General features: G+C 45.5%; 1 protein-coding gene across 1 annotated transcript in view; it reads right to left on the bottom strand.

Moving 5' to 3' along the window:
- Nucleotides 1–17,752, bottom strand: part of PKD1L1 (polycystin 1 like 1, transient receptor potential channel interacting) — a 185,781-nt gene that overhangs the window by 131,153 nt on the left and 36,876 nt on the right. The window contains exons 9-13 of the mRNA XM_065541975.2: nucleotides 16,010–16,183; nucleotides 13,477–13,596; nucleotides 12,772–12,940; nucleotides 11,994–12,233; nucleotides 10,006–10,138 (exon numbers count right to left, since the gene is read on the bottom strand). Of these exons, the coding sequence (XP_065398047.1) occupies nucleotides 10,006–10,138; nucleotides 11,994–12,233; nucleotides 12,772–12,940; nucleotides 13,477–13,596; nucleotides 16,010–16,183 (836 nt within the window). The remainder of the gene's footprint in view (nucleotides 1–10,005; nucleotides 10,139–11,993; nucleotides 12,234–12,771; nucleotides 12,941–13,476; nucleotides 13,597–16,009; nucleotides 16,184–17,752) is intronic.

Genomic DNA, 17,752 nt, shown 5'->3' with positions numbered 1-17,752 from the left:
AGAAATGGGCTTTTAAGAAATCTTGGTGCTCATTACAAATGAAAGTTTACGGGCTACCCTCTTTGGGTCCCCTCCCATTGTATGGGACCTCTGTTTTCACTCTATTAAATCTTGCAACTGCACTCTCCTCTGGTCCGTGTTTGTTCTGGGTTGAGCTGAGTTTTCGCTCGCCGTCCACCACTGCGGTTTGCTGCCACCACTGCGGTTTGCCGCCCTCACAGATCCGCTGCTGACTTCCATCCCTCCAGATCTGGCAGGGTGTCCGCCGTGCTCCTGATCCATGGAGGCGCCCATTGCCTCTCCTGATTGGGCTAGAAGCTTGCCATTGTTCCTGCATGGCTAAGTGCCCGGGTTCGTCCTAATGGAGCTGAACACTAGTCACTGGGTTCCACGGTTCTCTTCTGTGACCCACGGCTTCTAATAGAGCTATAACACTCACCGCATGGCCCAAGATTCCATTCCTTGGAATCTGTGAGGCCAAGAACCCCAGGTCAGAGAACACATGGCTTGCCACCATCTTGGAAGTGGCCCCACCACCATCTTGTGACCTCTGGGAGCAGGGATCCCCAGTAACATTTGGCGACCACGAAGGGACCTCCAAAAGCGGTAATATTGGACCACTTTCGTTTGCTGTTCTGCCGTATCTTTCCTTAGAATTGGAGGAAAATACTGGGCACCTATCGGCCAGTTAAAAACGATTAGTGTGGCCGCTGGACTTAAGACTCAGGTGTGAGGCTGTCCGGGGAAGGGCTTTCTAACAACCCCCAACCCTTCTGGGGTGGGAGCCTTCATCTGCCTAGAACCAGCTTTCGTTTTCAATTTTCTTGGGGAAGCCAAGGGCCGACTAGAGGCAGAAAGCTGTCGTCCCAAACTCCTGGCATTAGCTGGTTGAGATCATGGCGCAGCCAGAAGTCTCTACTCAACAGTCGCCCATGTGTGCTCCCCTACCTTTCCTTCTCACTTATACCTCCTGGGTCCTGACCACGACTTTCTTGAAAGTATAGCCCCAAAATTCTCCTTACCTCTGAATCTACTTCCTCTGATCCCTGCCTCCTAGGTACTAACGGTTTAGACTTTCATTTCCTCTAGCAAGTTGTATCTCCAAAGGGATCTAAGGAAGCTCTACGGTGCATCCTTAGGCATCTAGGCTATAAACCCAGAGAGTCTTGTCCCTGGTGTCCCTCCCGATTTAGGTATACAGCTCTCGACAACCCAGTAACCCACGGATGGGCCAAATGCATTCAGTCGGTAGCGGTAACTGCTTTGCGAAAAGTAGAAAAATAACCTTTAGAGGAAACCTCATTGTGAGCACACCTCACCAGTTCAGAATTATTCTAAGTCAAAAAAAGCAAAAGGTAGCTTACTAACTCAAAAATCTTAAAAGTATGGGGCTAGTCTGTTAGAAAAAAGTAATTTAACACTCACCACTGATAATTCCCTTAACCCAGCAGGTTTCCTTACAGGGGATTTAAATCTTAATTACCATACAAATGTCCGACCAGACCTAGGAGGAACACCCTTCAGGACAGGATGATAGATAGACGGTTCCTCCCAGGTGATTGAGAAAAAACCACAATGGGTATTCAGTAATTGACAGGAGACTCTTGTGGAAGCAGAGTTAGAAAAATTGCCTAATAATTGGTCTCTTAAAACATGGGAGCTGTTTGCACTCAGCGAAGCCTTAAAGTACCTACAGAATCAAAAAGACTATCTCAATCCTGACTCAAAAGGTTACCTACACGCTCTCTGAAATGAATTTGCATAAGAACTGTATATGGGAATGCATCTTGATGGGGCAGCTGGGTTGTTATGAGATACTCAGGAACCCAGCCCAGCTCTAGGACTCACCCCTGAGCACAAAGGCAATGTTGGACACGCTGGTAAGGGACCATTAGGATCCAGCAGCCCGGACCCCTTTCTTTGTGGTCAAGAGAGGCGGGAAAAGGGGTGCAGGACTGCTACATCCGTGAGTGTAACTAATCGGATAAGCAGAGGTCCATGGGTGGTGACGCACCCTGGAAAGGAATAAGCGTTAGGACCATAGAGGACGCTCTAGGACTAATGCTCATCGGAAAATGACTAGGGGTTCTGGCATCCCTGTGTTCTTTTTTCAGATGGGAAATGTTCCCCCCAAGGCAAAAATGCTCCTAAGATGTATTCTGGAGAAGTGGGACCAATTTAACCCTCAGACACTAAGAAAGAAATGACTTATATTCTTCTGCAGTACCACCCGGCCACCATATCCTCTTCAAGGGGGAGAAACCTGGCCTCCTGAGGGGAGGATAAATTATAACACCATCTTACAGCTAGACCTCTTTTGTAAAAAAGAAGGCAAATGGAGTGAAGTGCCATAGGTACAAACTTCCTTTTCATTAAGCGACAACTCGCAATTATGCAAAAAGTGTGATTTATGCCCTACAGAAAGCCTTCAGAGTCTACCTCCCTAACCCAGCATCCCCCGAACTCCTTCCCCAACTAATAAGAACCCTGCTTCAACCCAAACGGTCCAAAAGGAGATAGACAAAGGGGTAAACAATGAACCAAAGAGTGCCAATATTCCCCGATTATGCCCCCTCCAAGCAGTGGGAGGAGGAAAATTTGGCCCAGCCAGAGAGCATGTACCTTTTTCTCTCTCAGACTTGAAGCAAATTAAAAATAGACCTAGGTAAATTCTCAGATAACCCTGATGGCTATATTGGTGTTTTACAAGGGTTAGGACAATCCTTTGATCTGACATGGAGACATATAATGTTACTCCTAAATCAGACACTAGCCCCAAATCAGAGAAGTGCTACCATAACAGCAGCCCAAGAGTTTGGCGATCTCTGGTATCTAAGTCAGGTCAATGATACGATGATAACAGAGGAAAGAACAATTCCCCACAGGCCAGCAGGCAGTTCCCAGTGTAGACCCTCATTGGGACACAGAATCAGGACACGGAGATTGGTGCCACAGACATTTGCTAACTTGTGTGCTAGAAGGACTAAGGAAAACTAGGAATAAGTCTATGAATTATTCATTGATGTCCACTGTAACACAGGGAAAGGAAGAAAATCCTACTGCCTTTCTGGAGAGACTGAGGGAGGCATTGAGGAAGCATACCTCTCTGTCACTTGACTCTACTGAAGGTCAACTAATCTTAAAGGATAAATGTATCACTCAGTCAGCTGCAGACATTAGAAAAAAAACTTAAAAAGTCCGCCTTAGGCCCGGAGCAAAACTTAGAAACCCTATTAAACTTGGCAACCTTGGCTTTTTGTAATAGAGATAAGGAGGAGCAGGTGGAACGGGACAAACAGGATAAAAAAAGGCTACCGCTTTAGTCATGACCCTCAGGCAAGCAGACTTTGGAGGCTCTGGAAAAGGTAAAAGCTGGGCAAATCGAATGCCTAATAGGGCTTGCATCCTGTGCAGTCTACAAGGACACTTTAAAATCATTGTCCAAATAGAAATAAGCCGCCCCCTGGTCCATGCCCCTTATGTCAAGGGAATCACTGGAAGGCCCACTGCCCCAGGGGACAAAGGTCCTCTGAGTCAGAAGCCACTAACCAGATGATCCAGCAGCAGGACTGAGGGTGCCCAAGGCAAGTGCCAGCCCATGCCATCACCCTCACAGAGCCCCGGGTATGCTTGACCATTGAGGGCCAGGAAGTTAACTGTCTCCTGAACACTGGCACGGCCTTCTCAGTCTTCCTCTCTGGTCCCGGACAACTGTCCTCCAGATCTGTCACTATCCGAGGGGTCCTAGGACAGCCAGTCACTAGATACTTCTCCCAGACACTGAGCTGTGACTGGGGAACTTTACTCTTATCACATGCTTTTCTAATTATGCCTGAAAGCCCCACTCCTTTGTTAGGGAGAGACATTCTAGCAAAAGCAGGGGCCATTATACACCTGAACAGAGGAGAAGGAATACCCGTTTGTTGTCCCCGGCTTGAGGAAGGAATTAATCCTGAAGTCCGGGCAACAGAAGAACAATATGGATGAGCAAAGAATGCCCGTCCTGTTCAAGTTAAACTAAAGGATTCCACCTCCTTTTCCTACCAAAGGCAGTACCCCCTTAGACCCGAGGCCCAACAAGGAATCCAAAAGATTGTTAAGGACCTAAAAGCCCAAGGCCTAGTAAAACCACGCAATAGCCCCTTCAATACTCCAGTTTTAGGAGTACAGAAACCCAACGGACAGTGGAGGTTAGTGCAAGATATCGGGATTATCAATGAGGCCGTTGTCCCTCTATATCCAGCGGTACCTAACCCCTATACTCTGCTTTCCCAAATACCAGAGGAAGCAGAGTGGTTTACAGTCCTGGACCTTAAGGATGTCTTTTTCTGCATCCCTGTACATCCTGACTCTCAATTCTTGTTTGCCTTTGAAGATCCTTCAAACCATGTCTCAACTCACCTGGACTGTTTTACCCCAAGGGTTCAGGGATAGCCCCCATCTGTTTGGCCAGGCATTAGCCAAGACTTGAGCCAGTTCTCATACCTGGACACTCTTGTCCTTCGGTAAGTGGATGATTTACTTCTAGCCACCCATTCAGAAACCTTGTGCCATCAAGCCACCTGAGTGCTCTTAAATTTCCTCATCACCTGTGGCTACAAGGTTTCCAAACCAAAAGCTCAGCTCTGCTCACAGCAGGTTAAATACTTAGGGCTAAAATTATCCAAAGGCACCAGGGCCCTCAGTGAGGAACGTGTCCAGCCTATACTGGCTCATCCTCACCCCAAAACCCTAAAGCAAGTAAGAGGGTTCCTTGGCGTAACAGGTTTCTGCTGAATATGGATTCCCATGTACGCAAAAATAGCCAGACCATTATATACACTAATTAAGGAAACTCAGAAAGCCAATACCCATTTAGTAAGATGGACACCTGAAGCAGACGTGGCTTTCCAGGCCCTAAAGAAGGCCCTAACCCAAGCCCCAGTGTTAAACTTGCCAATGGGGCAAGACTTTTCTTTATATGTCACAGAAAAAGACAGGAATAGCCCTAGGAGTCCTTACACAGGTCTGAGGGATGAGCTTGCAACCCATGGCATACCTGAGTAAGGAAATTGATGTAGTGGCAAAGGGTTGGCCTCATTGTTTATGGGTAGTGGCAGCAGTAGCAGTCTTAGTATCTGAAGCAGTTAAAATAATACAGGGAAGACATCTTACTGTGTGGAATCTCATGACGTGAACGGCATACTCAATGCTAAAGGAGACCTGTGGCTGTCAGACAACCATGAGGAAAGTAACTAAAATCATAAATCCCCATGGCCCTCCCTTGTCATATTTTTCTCTTTACTGTTCTCTTACCGCCTTTCACTCTCACTGCACCCCCTCCATGCCACTGTACGAGCAGTAGCTCCCCTTACCAAGAGTTTCTATGGAGAATGTGGCTTCTTGGAAATATTTTTTTTTTTTTTTTTTTTTTTTTGAGATGGAGTCTCGCTCTGTCGCCCAGGCTGGAGTGCAGTGGCCAGATCTCAGCTCACTGCAAGCTCCGCCTCCCGGGTTCCCGCCATTCTCCTGCCTCAGCCTCCCGAGTAGCTGGGACCACAGGCGCCGCCACCTCGCCCGGCTAATTTTTTGTGTTTTTAGTAGAGACGGGGTTTCGCCGTGTTAGCCAGGATGGTCTCGATCTCCTGACCTTGTGATCCGCCCGTCTCGGCCTCCCAAAGTGCTGGGATTACAGGCTTGAGCCACCACGCCCAGCCAGCTTCTTGGAAATATTGATGCCCCATTGCATAGGAGTTTAAGGGAAACCCCACCTTCACCACCCACACCCATATGCCCCGTAACTGCTATAACTCTGCCACTCTTTGCATGCATGCAAATACTTATTATTGGACAGGGAAAATGATTAATCCTAGTTGTCCTGGAGGACTTGGAGCCACTGTCTGTTGGACTTACTTCACTCATACCAGTATGTCTGATGGGGGTGGAGTTCAAGATCAGGCAAGAGAAAAACACGTAAAGGAAGTAATCTCTCAACTGACCCTGGTACATAGTACCCCTAGACCCTATAAAGGACTAGATCTTTCAAAACTACATGAAGCCCTCTGTACCCATACTCACCTGGTAAGCCTATTTAATACCACCGTCACTGGACTCCATGAGGTCTAGGCCCAAAACCTTACTAACTGTTGGATGTGCCTCCCCCTGCACTTTAGGTCACACATTTCAATCCCTGTACCTGAACAATGGAACAACTTCAGCACAGAAATAAACACCACTTCTGTTTTAGTAGGACCTCTTGTTTCCAATCTGGAAATAACTCATACCTCAAACCTCACCTACGTAAAATTTAGCGATACTATAGACACAACCAACTCCCAATGCATCAGGTGGGTAACTCCTCCCACACAAATAGTCAGCCTACCCTCAGGAATATTTTTTTTCTGTGGTACCTCAGCCTATCATTGTTTGAATGGCTCTTCAGAATCTATGTGCTTCCTTTCGTTCTTAGTGCCCCCTATGACCATTTACACTGAACAAGATTTATACAAATATGTCGTAACTAAGCCCTGCAACAAAAGAGTACCCATTCTTCCTTTTGTTATCAGAGCAGGAGTGCTAGGCAGACTAGGTATTGGCGTTGACGGTACCACAACCTCTACTCAGTTCTACTACAAACTCTCTCAAGAACTAAATGGTAACATGGAACGGGTCACCAACTCCCTGGTCACCTTGCAAGATCAACTTAACTCCCTAGCAGCAGTAGGCCTTCAAAATCAAAGAGCTTTAGACTTGCTAACTGCTGAAAGAGGGGGAACCTGTTTATTTTTAGGGGAAGAATGCTGTTATTATGTTAATCAATCTGGAATCATCACCAAGAAAGTTAAAGAAATTCGAGATCGAATACAACGTAGAGCAGAGGAGCTTCAAAACACTGAACGCTGGGGCCTCCTCAGCCAATGGATGCCCTGGATTCTCCCATTAGGACCTCTTGCAGCTGTAATATTGTTACTCCTCTTTGGACCCTGTATCTTTAACCTCCTTGCTAAGTTTGCCTCTTCCAGAATTGAAGCTGTAAAGCTATATGTTGTTCTTCAAATGGAACCCCAGATGCAGTCCATGACTAAGATCTACTGTGGATCCCTGGACCAGCCTGCTAGCCCAGGCTTCAATGTTAATGACATCGAAGGCACCCCTCCTGAGGAAATCTCAACTGCACAATCCCTACTATGTCCCAGTTCAGCAGGAAGGAGTTAGAGTGGTCGTCGGCCAGCCTCCCCAACAGCACTTGGGTTTTCCTGTTGAGAGGGGTAACTGAGAGACAGGACTAGCTGCATTTCCTAGGCTGACTAAGAATCCCTAAACCTAGCTGGGAAGGTGACTGCATCCACCTTTAAACACGGGGCTTGCAACTTAGCTCACACCCGACCAATCAGGTAGTAAAGATAGCTCACTAAAGGTAAAGAAATAGCCAATCATCTATTGCCTGAGAGCACAGTGGGAGGGACAGTGATTGGGATATAAACCCAGGCATTTGAGCTGGCAAGGGCTACCTTCCTTGGGTCCCCTCCCTTTGTATGGGAGCTCTGTTTTCACTCTATTAAATCTTGCAACAGCAAAAAAAAAAAAAAAAGAAAGTTTACTTTTGACATTATTTAAGTGACTTTAGTTATCATTAAAATTACTTTTCAATTACTTTTTATTGTTTCTATTCTAAATATGATATCACTCTAAGATTTGTCACAAAACTGCCCAGACTTACATGGGTTACAGCAAATTTTAATACTAGGATGCCAATTTTTAGCTCATTCATAATAATAAACATTAAAAAATACGAAATGCCTAGTGAGAGTGAGAGTTGGTCCCTCAGTGCCAACACATGTGAGCTGCTACAAGAACATCTCTAGGCTTGTCAAGATTCCGGGAAAGGCATTGTGTCCTTCAATTCTATAACTTGTAGTAATTATTCCTGTGAAGAGGCCATACACTTGCAGAACAATGTACAGACAGTGTAATTGCCAAGTTATTTGTAGTGATAGAAAACTGGAAGCTTAGCCAGGCACAGTGGCTCACCGCACATTGGGAGGGAAGCCAAGGTGGGCAGATTGCCTGAGGTCAGAAGTTCAAGACCAGCCTGACCAACATGGCAAAACCCTGTCTCTACTAAAAATACAAAATTAGCCAGATGTGGTGGGGGTCACCTGTAATCCCAGCTACTTGAGAGGCTGAGGCAGGAGAATCGCTTGAACCCAGGAGGTGGAGGTTGCAGTGAGCTGAGATCATGACATTGCTCTCTAGCCTGGGCAACAAAAGCAAAACTCCATCTCAAATAATAATAATAATAGTAATAATAATAAGAAGAAGAAGAAGAAGAAGAAGAAAGAAAACTGGAAACAACAAATTGTCCAACCAGAGGACATTATAAAATGATGTATAATTCATATACATAAGATTTAACATTAGGACACCATTAAAATCATGTAATCAAAAGGCTGCTTAATAACAAAAGAAAATGCTCACACTGCAACCCAGGTTTGTGACAAACACACATACCACATAGAAAAAGCCTTAGAAAAATACTGAAAATAAACACAGCAGACAAAAGTGGCTATTGCCTGCTGCCTGGATTTCAGATGATTTCATTTTTTTTTCCCTTATACTTTTGGAAAACATATAAAATAAAAAATGACTGGGTAGGGTCCTTCAGGTCTGTAATCCCAGAACTTTGGGAGGCCAAGGCAGGTGGGTCACTTGAGGCCAGGAGTTTGAGACCAGCCTGGCCAATATGGCAAACCCTGTCTTTATTTAAAATATAAAAATTAGCTAGGCATGGTGGTGCACACCTGTAATCCCAACTACTTGGGAGGCTGAGGCAGAAGAATCACTTGAAGCCAGGAGGCAGAGGTTATAGTGAGCCGAGATCATGCCACTGCATTCCAACCTGGGCAACAGAGTTCCCCCGCTTTCCACCAAAAAAAAAAAAAAGAAAAAACGAAATTATCAATATTGTTTTCTGTGTTTTACAGATAAGAAAATAAAAATAAAAATGTTTTACAGATGAAAAACTCAAGAAAACCACTCTGTCCCGTTTCCTAACAGCAGAGTCAGGACAGGAGCCAGAGCTCTCCTGCCTGGAGTCTGTGCTTTTTTCCTGCTGTGCCTTTTGCTTTAGTCCGTTTGCTGTTTGGGTCCATCTCTCACACCCAGAGAACACGTTCCGCTAGCACGCAGACCTCCTCAACAGTGTAGGTGCTCACTGGTCTAAAGGTGGGCAGGGGTCTTGCCTGTGTGAGGGCCAGGACCCTCTCCAGAATGCCCTGGGCACTTGGTCTCTGCATGCTGATCTCCACCAGCACCCTCTGGGGGCTGACCTCTTGGGGTCAGATGCCATAGAAAGCATTTTAGCAAATGCAGCTCAGTCACGCATTTTAATTACCGTGTGTCATTTGTTGCCCTGAAAAGGAAAATCTGCTCTAAATCACAGGCCTCAAAGGAATTAAAGAAAAAAAAAAAGCAACCCTATTTTTTCTAACCCAGAATAGGTGTTCAACAGATAACCGATCATGTCCTTTCATTTTGGTGTTATATATATTCAAATGTTTCATTCTCCTGAAAATGCTACAGTTCTTAGCACAGTCCCAAAAAAGAAAGAAAGAAAGAAAGAAAGAAAGAAAGAAAGAAAGAAAGAAAGAAAAGAAAAGAAAAGAAAAGAAAAGAAAAGAAAAGAAAAGAAAAGAAAAGAAAAGAAAAGAGAAAAGAAAAGAGCTCCTTAAATTGAGCTGCGCTGAATGTCAGAGTAATGCAGGCGAATAAAGAACTTATTCACACGCCAGACCCCAGAAATGACACCGTCTCCTCCTGTCCAGACTGGGGTAGCCCTCCCTCCCCCGAGGGTCCAGGTCACCCACTCTGAAGCCCTTATAGGCACTCCTTTGTGCAAATTGCAGCAGGATAAACTGGACAAAGCCTTGCTTCATTCACCAGACTCTCACCACTCCAAACAGTGGTCCCAACTTAGAGGGAGGCTGAAAAAAGGCTGCTGGAGGATTTCCCAGACTCCGAGCCTACCTGAACTTTCTCAGGCCCCATGTTCTTAACCAAGGGTGGCTGGCAGGGCTCACACACGATGAAAAGTTGCTTTCTTAGGGTGGAGGCACTGACGTTATTGAAGGCAAGTACCTCCACTGTAAATTCTCCTTCCCTAGGAGGATGGAAAGCACGGAAATTAACAGATTTATATTGATGAACGTCAGGCTTTCATTCTCTTCATACCCACCCCTATCTGCAGAATTATAGTATTTGACAGCAAGTCATCCCAATGAATAAGAACAGAAGAGGCAAAGGTCACAAGACTGATTTCCACAGAGGTCTTTCATCAACTAACCAACAGACTGGTTCCCCAACTTGCCTGGGCCAGGCCAAGGACCAAACCCAGACTGATGTCACATGCTATATTCATCCAGGTGAGGAGTGTGTTGCTTCCTTCTTTGGGCAACCGTCCCCACAGCCGTGACCTGGCCCCCTCTTGACAACAGAGCAGATCTATATATTTTCCCTGTGTGATGGGTACCCCAAACCACAACTAGGGGGTTTCTGGGGATGGTCTTCCTGTTCTATTTCTGCTCCATGGATCTGGTTTCTTGACCAACTTCTTAGAGTCCTACAAACTCAGGAAGGACAGGATAGATCCATAGCCTGTCTCCGGGGAAGGGGAGCGGGTCATAGCTGTGGAGGGATTCAGGACAGTTGGAGGTGAGAGCTGGGTAGTTCCTGACCCAGCAGGTGGTGCTTTACTAAGGAAATACATGGTTATTCTGCAAACGTTGCAACATGGATAATTACTTAAGACTTCTGAATTTGAAACAGAAAAATATTCCCATCAGAAGACCGCAAATTTTAGTTTGCAAGGACCAAAATATCACTTGCCTTCCTGGAGCTCCAGCAAGAAAGGTAGGGCCTACTGATAAAAATGAAGACTGGATGGTTGTCTCAGGTTGTCAGAGAGCCCAGGGCACACTCTAGAGATGACAGTGGAAGCACCGAATAAACCATGTCACTTCCACAGGGCACAAAAGGGCTCCTGGAGCTACCGAGTACATCGCAAGGTACCTAGGCCACCATGTGCTCCACTGAGGATGCACCAGTCTACAATCCACTGCTACTCAATGCTTTCCTCATGTGAAACTCTATTTCTGATGAAAAAGTCCTGAATCCATAGTTAGTGATGGGGCCATTCAGTCCCCAACAAAGCGTGGAGAGGCTGCAGTGTGGGTTCTCGTGGAAATCCTGCATTGGAGGAAGTTTACAATCTTTCCCTGATGCCGCTGCCTACATGAACCTAATTTTCTAGATACTTCTGCACACTTTGATACTTCCCTATAGCAGCATAAAATTTTGATGCCAGCCTGAGGCTCAGCCTTGGCCATGCATGTCTCCCCACTGAAAGGATTCGACCCACTTGGGTCCTAGAACTCACTCACCCTAGAGGCTCGGGTGGGAATGAGTGATCCAGCCAGTCTGCACCTTATCATAGCTCCGTGATGCTTTGTTCCAGGCACATAGCGGGCACTCAGTAAATGCAGAGTTAAAGGACAGAGTTCATGCTCTTCCATATGACATCAAGGCCCTTCACAATCTGCCAGCCTATGCTCATCTCACCCATCTATATATGTCTTGCCAGTCACTCCAAACATCTCCTGTTGGCACCTCACCTAGCACCTTTGCCCAGGCCCTTGTCTCTGTTTGGGATCCTCTTTCCCATTTCCCTTTGTCAAGCTCCTACTCAAGGTATCACTTTCAGTGAGCCATCTCCACTACATCATAGGCCTCCTTTGCAGCCACAGCCCCTGTGCTGAAAGCATCTCTTTCCTCTTTGTCTTTCCCCTGGACTAGGAGCCCCTTGAGAGGCATGGACAGGTCTTATCCGTCTCTGTGTAATCATCTGTCACCTATGCTGACTGACAGGCAGGTCTCTATGTGGAACCCAACAGCTGATGCCTTAAGACTGATTCCCGCGCTGTCTGTAGAGAGCACTCTGCTGCCTTGCAGTGGCTCACCTACTGTAGACGTGGCTGCTGGAGCTGCTCCCCAGGCTGACGGTGCCATCCCCAAAGTCCCACAGGTAGGCAACATCGGTGCCGAAGTTGATCCGGCACTCAAAGGCCACACTGGCATTTACCAGAGCTGAGGAGGGGGACATGAGCCGATTGGCCACAATTTTCTTCTGCACCCTGATGACGTGGGGCTCAGAGACCACACTGCTGATCCTGTTGGAAGCCTTAACCATCACACGATACCTGCAGGATGGGGAAAGGAGGGCAGGGAAGGCAGATGGCAAGACAAGAACAGGGTCAGATCTAGAGGAACCGTCTGCCATACTTCAAGAGGAAGGCAGGGGAGGGGGAAGCAGCATTTAATTTGTAAGAACTACCAAAGTATCCAGTGATTTTCATCTTATTGAGGAGAAGGGGGTTGATATTTTTGACTACCCCCTCTTCATTATTTAATTCATTTCTCAAAGCAGTAGGGGTAAGCATCATTGCCCTTTCTTAGATGAAGAATTTCTTAGGTCATATGGGTGGCTGAGATAGAATTTGAACCTAGGACTGTCTGCTTCAAAGCCCTACACCGTTTCCCTTAGTTCAAGCTGAAGAGAAATGAACTAAATCTTCCCCTAAATCTTACGTTGAGTTTGCTTCACAGAAGGACCTAGTCGCCCATTGTAATACAAATGTAACAGCCATAAGATGCCTTCAGTAGTGGCATGGTGATCTTCAGACTGAGTATAGGCTGCAGTACAAACAGCTACTCAGCAGGACTGCTACTTTTACTGACCATTGGGGGATGCTGAGTCTTTGTTTAATGCTTCTTGAAGTTGTCCTCACTGGTGGATCCTCTCCAAAATACCACTCAAATTCCAGGGGTATTGTTTCCTTGGTAACAGCTGTAAATGTAATGTCTGTGTCTGTGGCAAACACAGTTCCATTTGTGTAGACAGAGATGGCTGTGGCAAAAGAAAAGAAGGCGTAGCTATGTCAACATAAGAGGGCTGGAATCTCCAGAGAAACTAGTACCTCTACTTTCCCACTTGGTCATGGGCTTGAGTGATGGTGAGGAAGCTCTGATACGCATGCAGGTTGGAGGCAAGGATGCAGCTATGGGCACACGGTAGGCAGTGCTGGCCCTGGTTCAAAGGCCCCAAAGTGCTTGCACAAGAGGAGCTCCTAAGGCCACAGGGCCAAGTCCTTTTGGGAGTCTGCTAGAAAGGGTGTGGCACATGGAGCTGGCAGATAATAGTCCTGATAACCCACCTTCCCATTCCTTCAGATGGGAGCCTTAATGCCTGTGGTTTCAGAAAAGTCCCAGAACAAACAGTGGTGAACAAAGAACCTGTCCAAGGACAAATGGGGCTCTCGGGCAGAGCTGATAACAAAACCTGGTGCTGCCTATGGTTTTCCTAATCCCAGTTGACCGCGCGAGGGAGGTTTTTGTTAAGCGAGGGAGGTTTTTGTTAAATCTGGAATTAAAACAAAGACATACACTGCATCCTATACCAGACAGTCACGCTGTGCCAAGCCTGGCTGTCACCCACTTGAGTCTGAGAAATAAAGGACACGTTATATGAAGGAATAGATGGAAAATGATGTATAACAACAGTGCCTAAAATGAGAAAAAAAAAAAAGGAGATAAGAGAAAAAGTCTTAAAATTAATTCACTTTTATCATGCAACACACAGTCAGTATTTTTCATTTTTAACTTTCCCTCTTTGAATCTCAATAAATTTCAAAATTCTAAGCGTGTGCTCTGAAATCAGACATACCTGGGAAACATAAACTTAATCACAGAATTTCTGTCATTAAAATTTTCTTTGTATCTTTTCTCTATTTGAGAGCTCCCTACATGGTATTAAATATGTTAATTCCTTTGAAATATGTCAATTACTTTGATCGATGGCCTTGTTTTTAAAGTATTTCTCAATGTGTACACTAAGTAGTCTTCACTTCACAGGAGTTCTTAAATAGAGGTCTAAAGATCAGCCTCATGCATTTAAGTCCTATAAGATGTAAGATTGTGCATATATGTATATATACATGTACACACACCATACACATATCACACAAATAGCATATACACACATACATACCATATACACACCATACACAGCATATGCACCATACACATACACACCACATGTACACACATACCACACATACCCCCTACATACATACCACACATGCATGTACATATGTATGTGCATACATATGGAGGTGGATACCAAACACTGAATCAGATTCTGAAAGAGTACTGTGATGTCTAGGAAGATTTAGAGCAACTCATTTATCATAAAAGGATATTAAGAAAGGAGGGTTATTTGGCCGGGCATGGTGGCTCACGCCTGTAATCCCAGCACTTTGGGAGGCCAAGGCGGTCAGATCAGGAGGTCAGGAGGTCGAAACCATCCTGGCTAACATGGTGAAACCCCGTCTCCACTAAAAATACAAAAAATTAGCCGGCGTGGTGGCGGGCACCTGTAGTCCCAGCTACTTGGGAGGCTGAGGGAGGAGAATGGTGTGAACCTGGGAGGTGGAACTTGCAGTGAGCCGAGATCACGCCACTGCACTCCAGCCTGGGTGACAGAGCAAGACTCTGTCTCAAAAAAAAAAAAAAAAGGAGAAAGGAGGGTTATTTATTATTACTACTGTTCTTCTCTTTATAAAGAGAAAATACTTGTTTATAACAGAGATAAAGTGGAATGAATATTCTGTCCATCAATGCATCAGAGTTTTTGAAAAATAAATATCATATGACTAAAAATAGATATCATGTGATAAATAAATATCACATGGTCTCAATAACTATGTCTGAAAATTAATTCTGAGTTGATAATCAAAAGTGCTAAAGAAAAAGATACAGTTTACAGATTTGCCCAAGAATACCCTATTATGAATCTGTAGGGCTGGATGCAAACTTGGACCTTCCTATTCTAAATCCTGGTAGGGAACCACTGGAGAAACAAGAATTGTGCTCTTGCACTGGCTAGACGTGCTGCTTATTTATTCAGGGTTAGATAAGACAAGTCAATATGAATGACCGGCTGGCTAGTTAGGGTATGCAAACAGGTTAAAAAAGTCCTTCCATATGTATGTCATAACTTCTTGGATGGAGAGTTTCTCACTAGTCTGATTGTAAACAGGTACAGCCACTGTGTGGAACAGCTGGAGAGAATTCTTACATGGATGAGTTCACTGGGACTCATCCCTCCATTGGATCTCCCTTTCTCCTGTTTCTGGGAAATGTGACCCCATCATCCCATCCACGTAGGCTGCACTTCGGGAGTGCCACTAGCTGGCTCCCCATTTGCTCTGTTGTAAAGTGTAGGGACTCTTCTCTACAGTAATTGGCTGGAGTTCCCCATTTCCACCCCCACTGGTCTCTGAGCTTCTGGTCCCTCCCTCTACAAAACTGACATGAAGGGAATACCTTCCTTACAGGTAGCTGTGCGGATAAAGTGGCGTGACACGCGTGAGGTATTAGCAGTGGATAAGGTGGAATGGATATTTTGTCTTTCATCAATGCATCAGTGTGCACCTGGCACACTCAGCGAGCACTGGATTCTTTCTCAGTTCTGTGTTTAGCTCAAGGCCATGCTGTCTGACCAAAATGTCCCTCCAGCCCGTGCTGCAAGGCTCATCGTGCCTGCCAGCTCCCACTTCAGATATGCCCTGTCCCCACAGTTAGATAAAGTTCCTGTCTCCTAAAATCTCCCAGCCCCTTAGCCATGTTCCTTCCTAAGCATTTTTAATATCCTGTCTCATCCTGCTCCTATGCATATCTTAATGTTTTCACTAAGGTAATAGATTCCTTAAGATGAAGACTTTGTATGACTTTATCTTCGTGTTCCCCTAGAACACAGTATTCTGCAAGACATATTTTCTGAATTAGGGAAGAATGAATGAAGGATGTTGTATCGAATTTAGAACTGCTATAACTTGAACAATGTAAGTAAAGCAGAGACGCCCTGCTTCATTTATAACTGAGGGGTGCTTGCTCAGACTCCAAATATAGGTCTTACTTTTCTGATTCACTTGGGAGTCAGTAAAGACAAGCACTTCATCCTCATGGACACTGCTGGAGTTCATGAACACAGACACGGCCTCACGGCCAATCTCCACATAATAAGGCCCAAGCTCCACTTTGGTTCCATGAAACTCATTATAAATAACAGCCTTGAGCATATAGACTCCTTCTGGAAAAATAAGAAAGAATAGACATTTGATGAATTTTTAATAACAGGCATAACAGTTAACATGTGTAGAATGGTCATAATGGGGTGACTAATAGGGGAACTGAAACAGGAAAGGTGATCTTTCTTATCTCTTGTAGCAGCAGGATCATTTCACGGGCATGTGACCCATACAGTTGCACAGAGCCCCACAAGCAATGGAGCTATGTGAGTGATTTAATGCTCTTCTATCTTGAAATTCTTCATAATTATTTTCAGCAAGGGGTCCTGCATTTTCATTTTCCCCTGGGCCTTGAGAATTATGTTTCCAATCCTGTGCAGTAGGAAAATTCATAAGGATGAAAATAGATATTGGTTATCCCACAGCTAGACAAATAATACTTTTTTTTTTTTTTTTGAGACGGAGTCTCGCTGTGTCTCCCAGGCTGGAGTGCAGTGGCGTGATCTCGGCTCACTGCAAGCTCCGCCTCCCGGGTTCACGCCATTCTCCCGCCTCAGCCTCCCAAGTAGCTGAGACTACAGGTGCCCGCCACCACGCCCGGCTAGTTTTTTGTATTTTTAGTAGAGACGGGGTTTCACCATGTTAGCCAGGATAGTCTCGATCTCCTGACCTCGTGATCCACCCGCCTCGGCCTCCCAAAGTGCTGGGATTACAGGCTTAAGCCACCGTGCCCGGCCGACAAATAATACTTAAACAGCCAAATGGGAATATATCAAATAACTATGATGGTGGATGACAAAAATGGCCCCAAACCCTTACCCGTTTTCACACACTTACAATATAACTGTAATATGACTCTGTGGTTCCTCTCATTAAGTGGTGAAGCCTATAGCTTCACCCCTCAAATCAGTGCTAATCATGTGGCCAATGGATTTTCAAAGTGCTTGCACATTGGGGCTTGCCCTCTCTTTCTTGTCTTGGGACCTCTCATTGTCACTGGGACCATGTCATTGCCATGTGAATAGCCTGGCCTAGTCTGTTGAAGGATGAGAGACACATGACTGAGTCCCTCCATGGCCCCAGCCGAGGGTCAGTCACCTCCAGGAGAAGAGCCACCTGGCTGATTGGTAGCTGGCTGCATATCTGTGAGTGAACCCCTGTAAGACCAGCTCAGACCTGAAGAACTCCCAGCAGAACTGGGAGCCGAATACAGGATTGTGTTTTAAGGCACTAAGTTTAGGGTGGCTTGTTAACATAGCAATAGACTACTGATACAATTCCACTGAACTGGAAAGACATTAGTAATTCTCTAACCTCAACTCCCTATACAATATTCTTAAACTGTACATTTGATCATGTCATTCCCCAGCTTGCAAAATGTTAACTGATTCCTAAGGTGTCACAGGAGCAAATTTGTAGCTGAGCCTTTCCCCTTCAGCTGAGCTGGTCCCAATCACTCATCCTTGACTCCACCAGGCCCACACCTGACTCATCAGCCACACAGAACCAGCCTCCACTGCTCATATGGCCAGTCTCCATCACAAATATGGCCCTATGCACAGTCTTCTCTCAGTTTACAACATCCTTCTTTGTGCCTCCATCTGGCCAACTTGCACCTACCATGAGCCTCT

Source organism: Macaca fascicularis, chromosome 3 (genome assembly GCF_037993035.2).
Source record: "Macaca fascicularis isolate 582-1 chromosome 3, T2T-MFA8v1.1".
Classification (NCBI taxonomy): Eukaryota; Metazoa; Chordata; class Mammalia; order Primates; family Cercopithecidae; genus Macaca; species Macaca fascicularis.
This window is presented reverse-complemented; position numbering and strand designations above follow the sequence as displayed.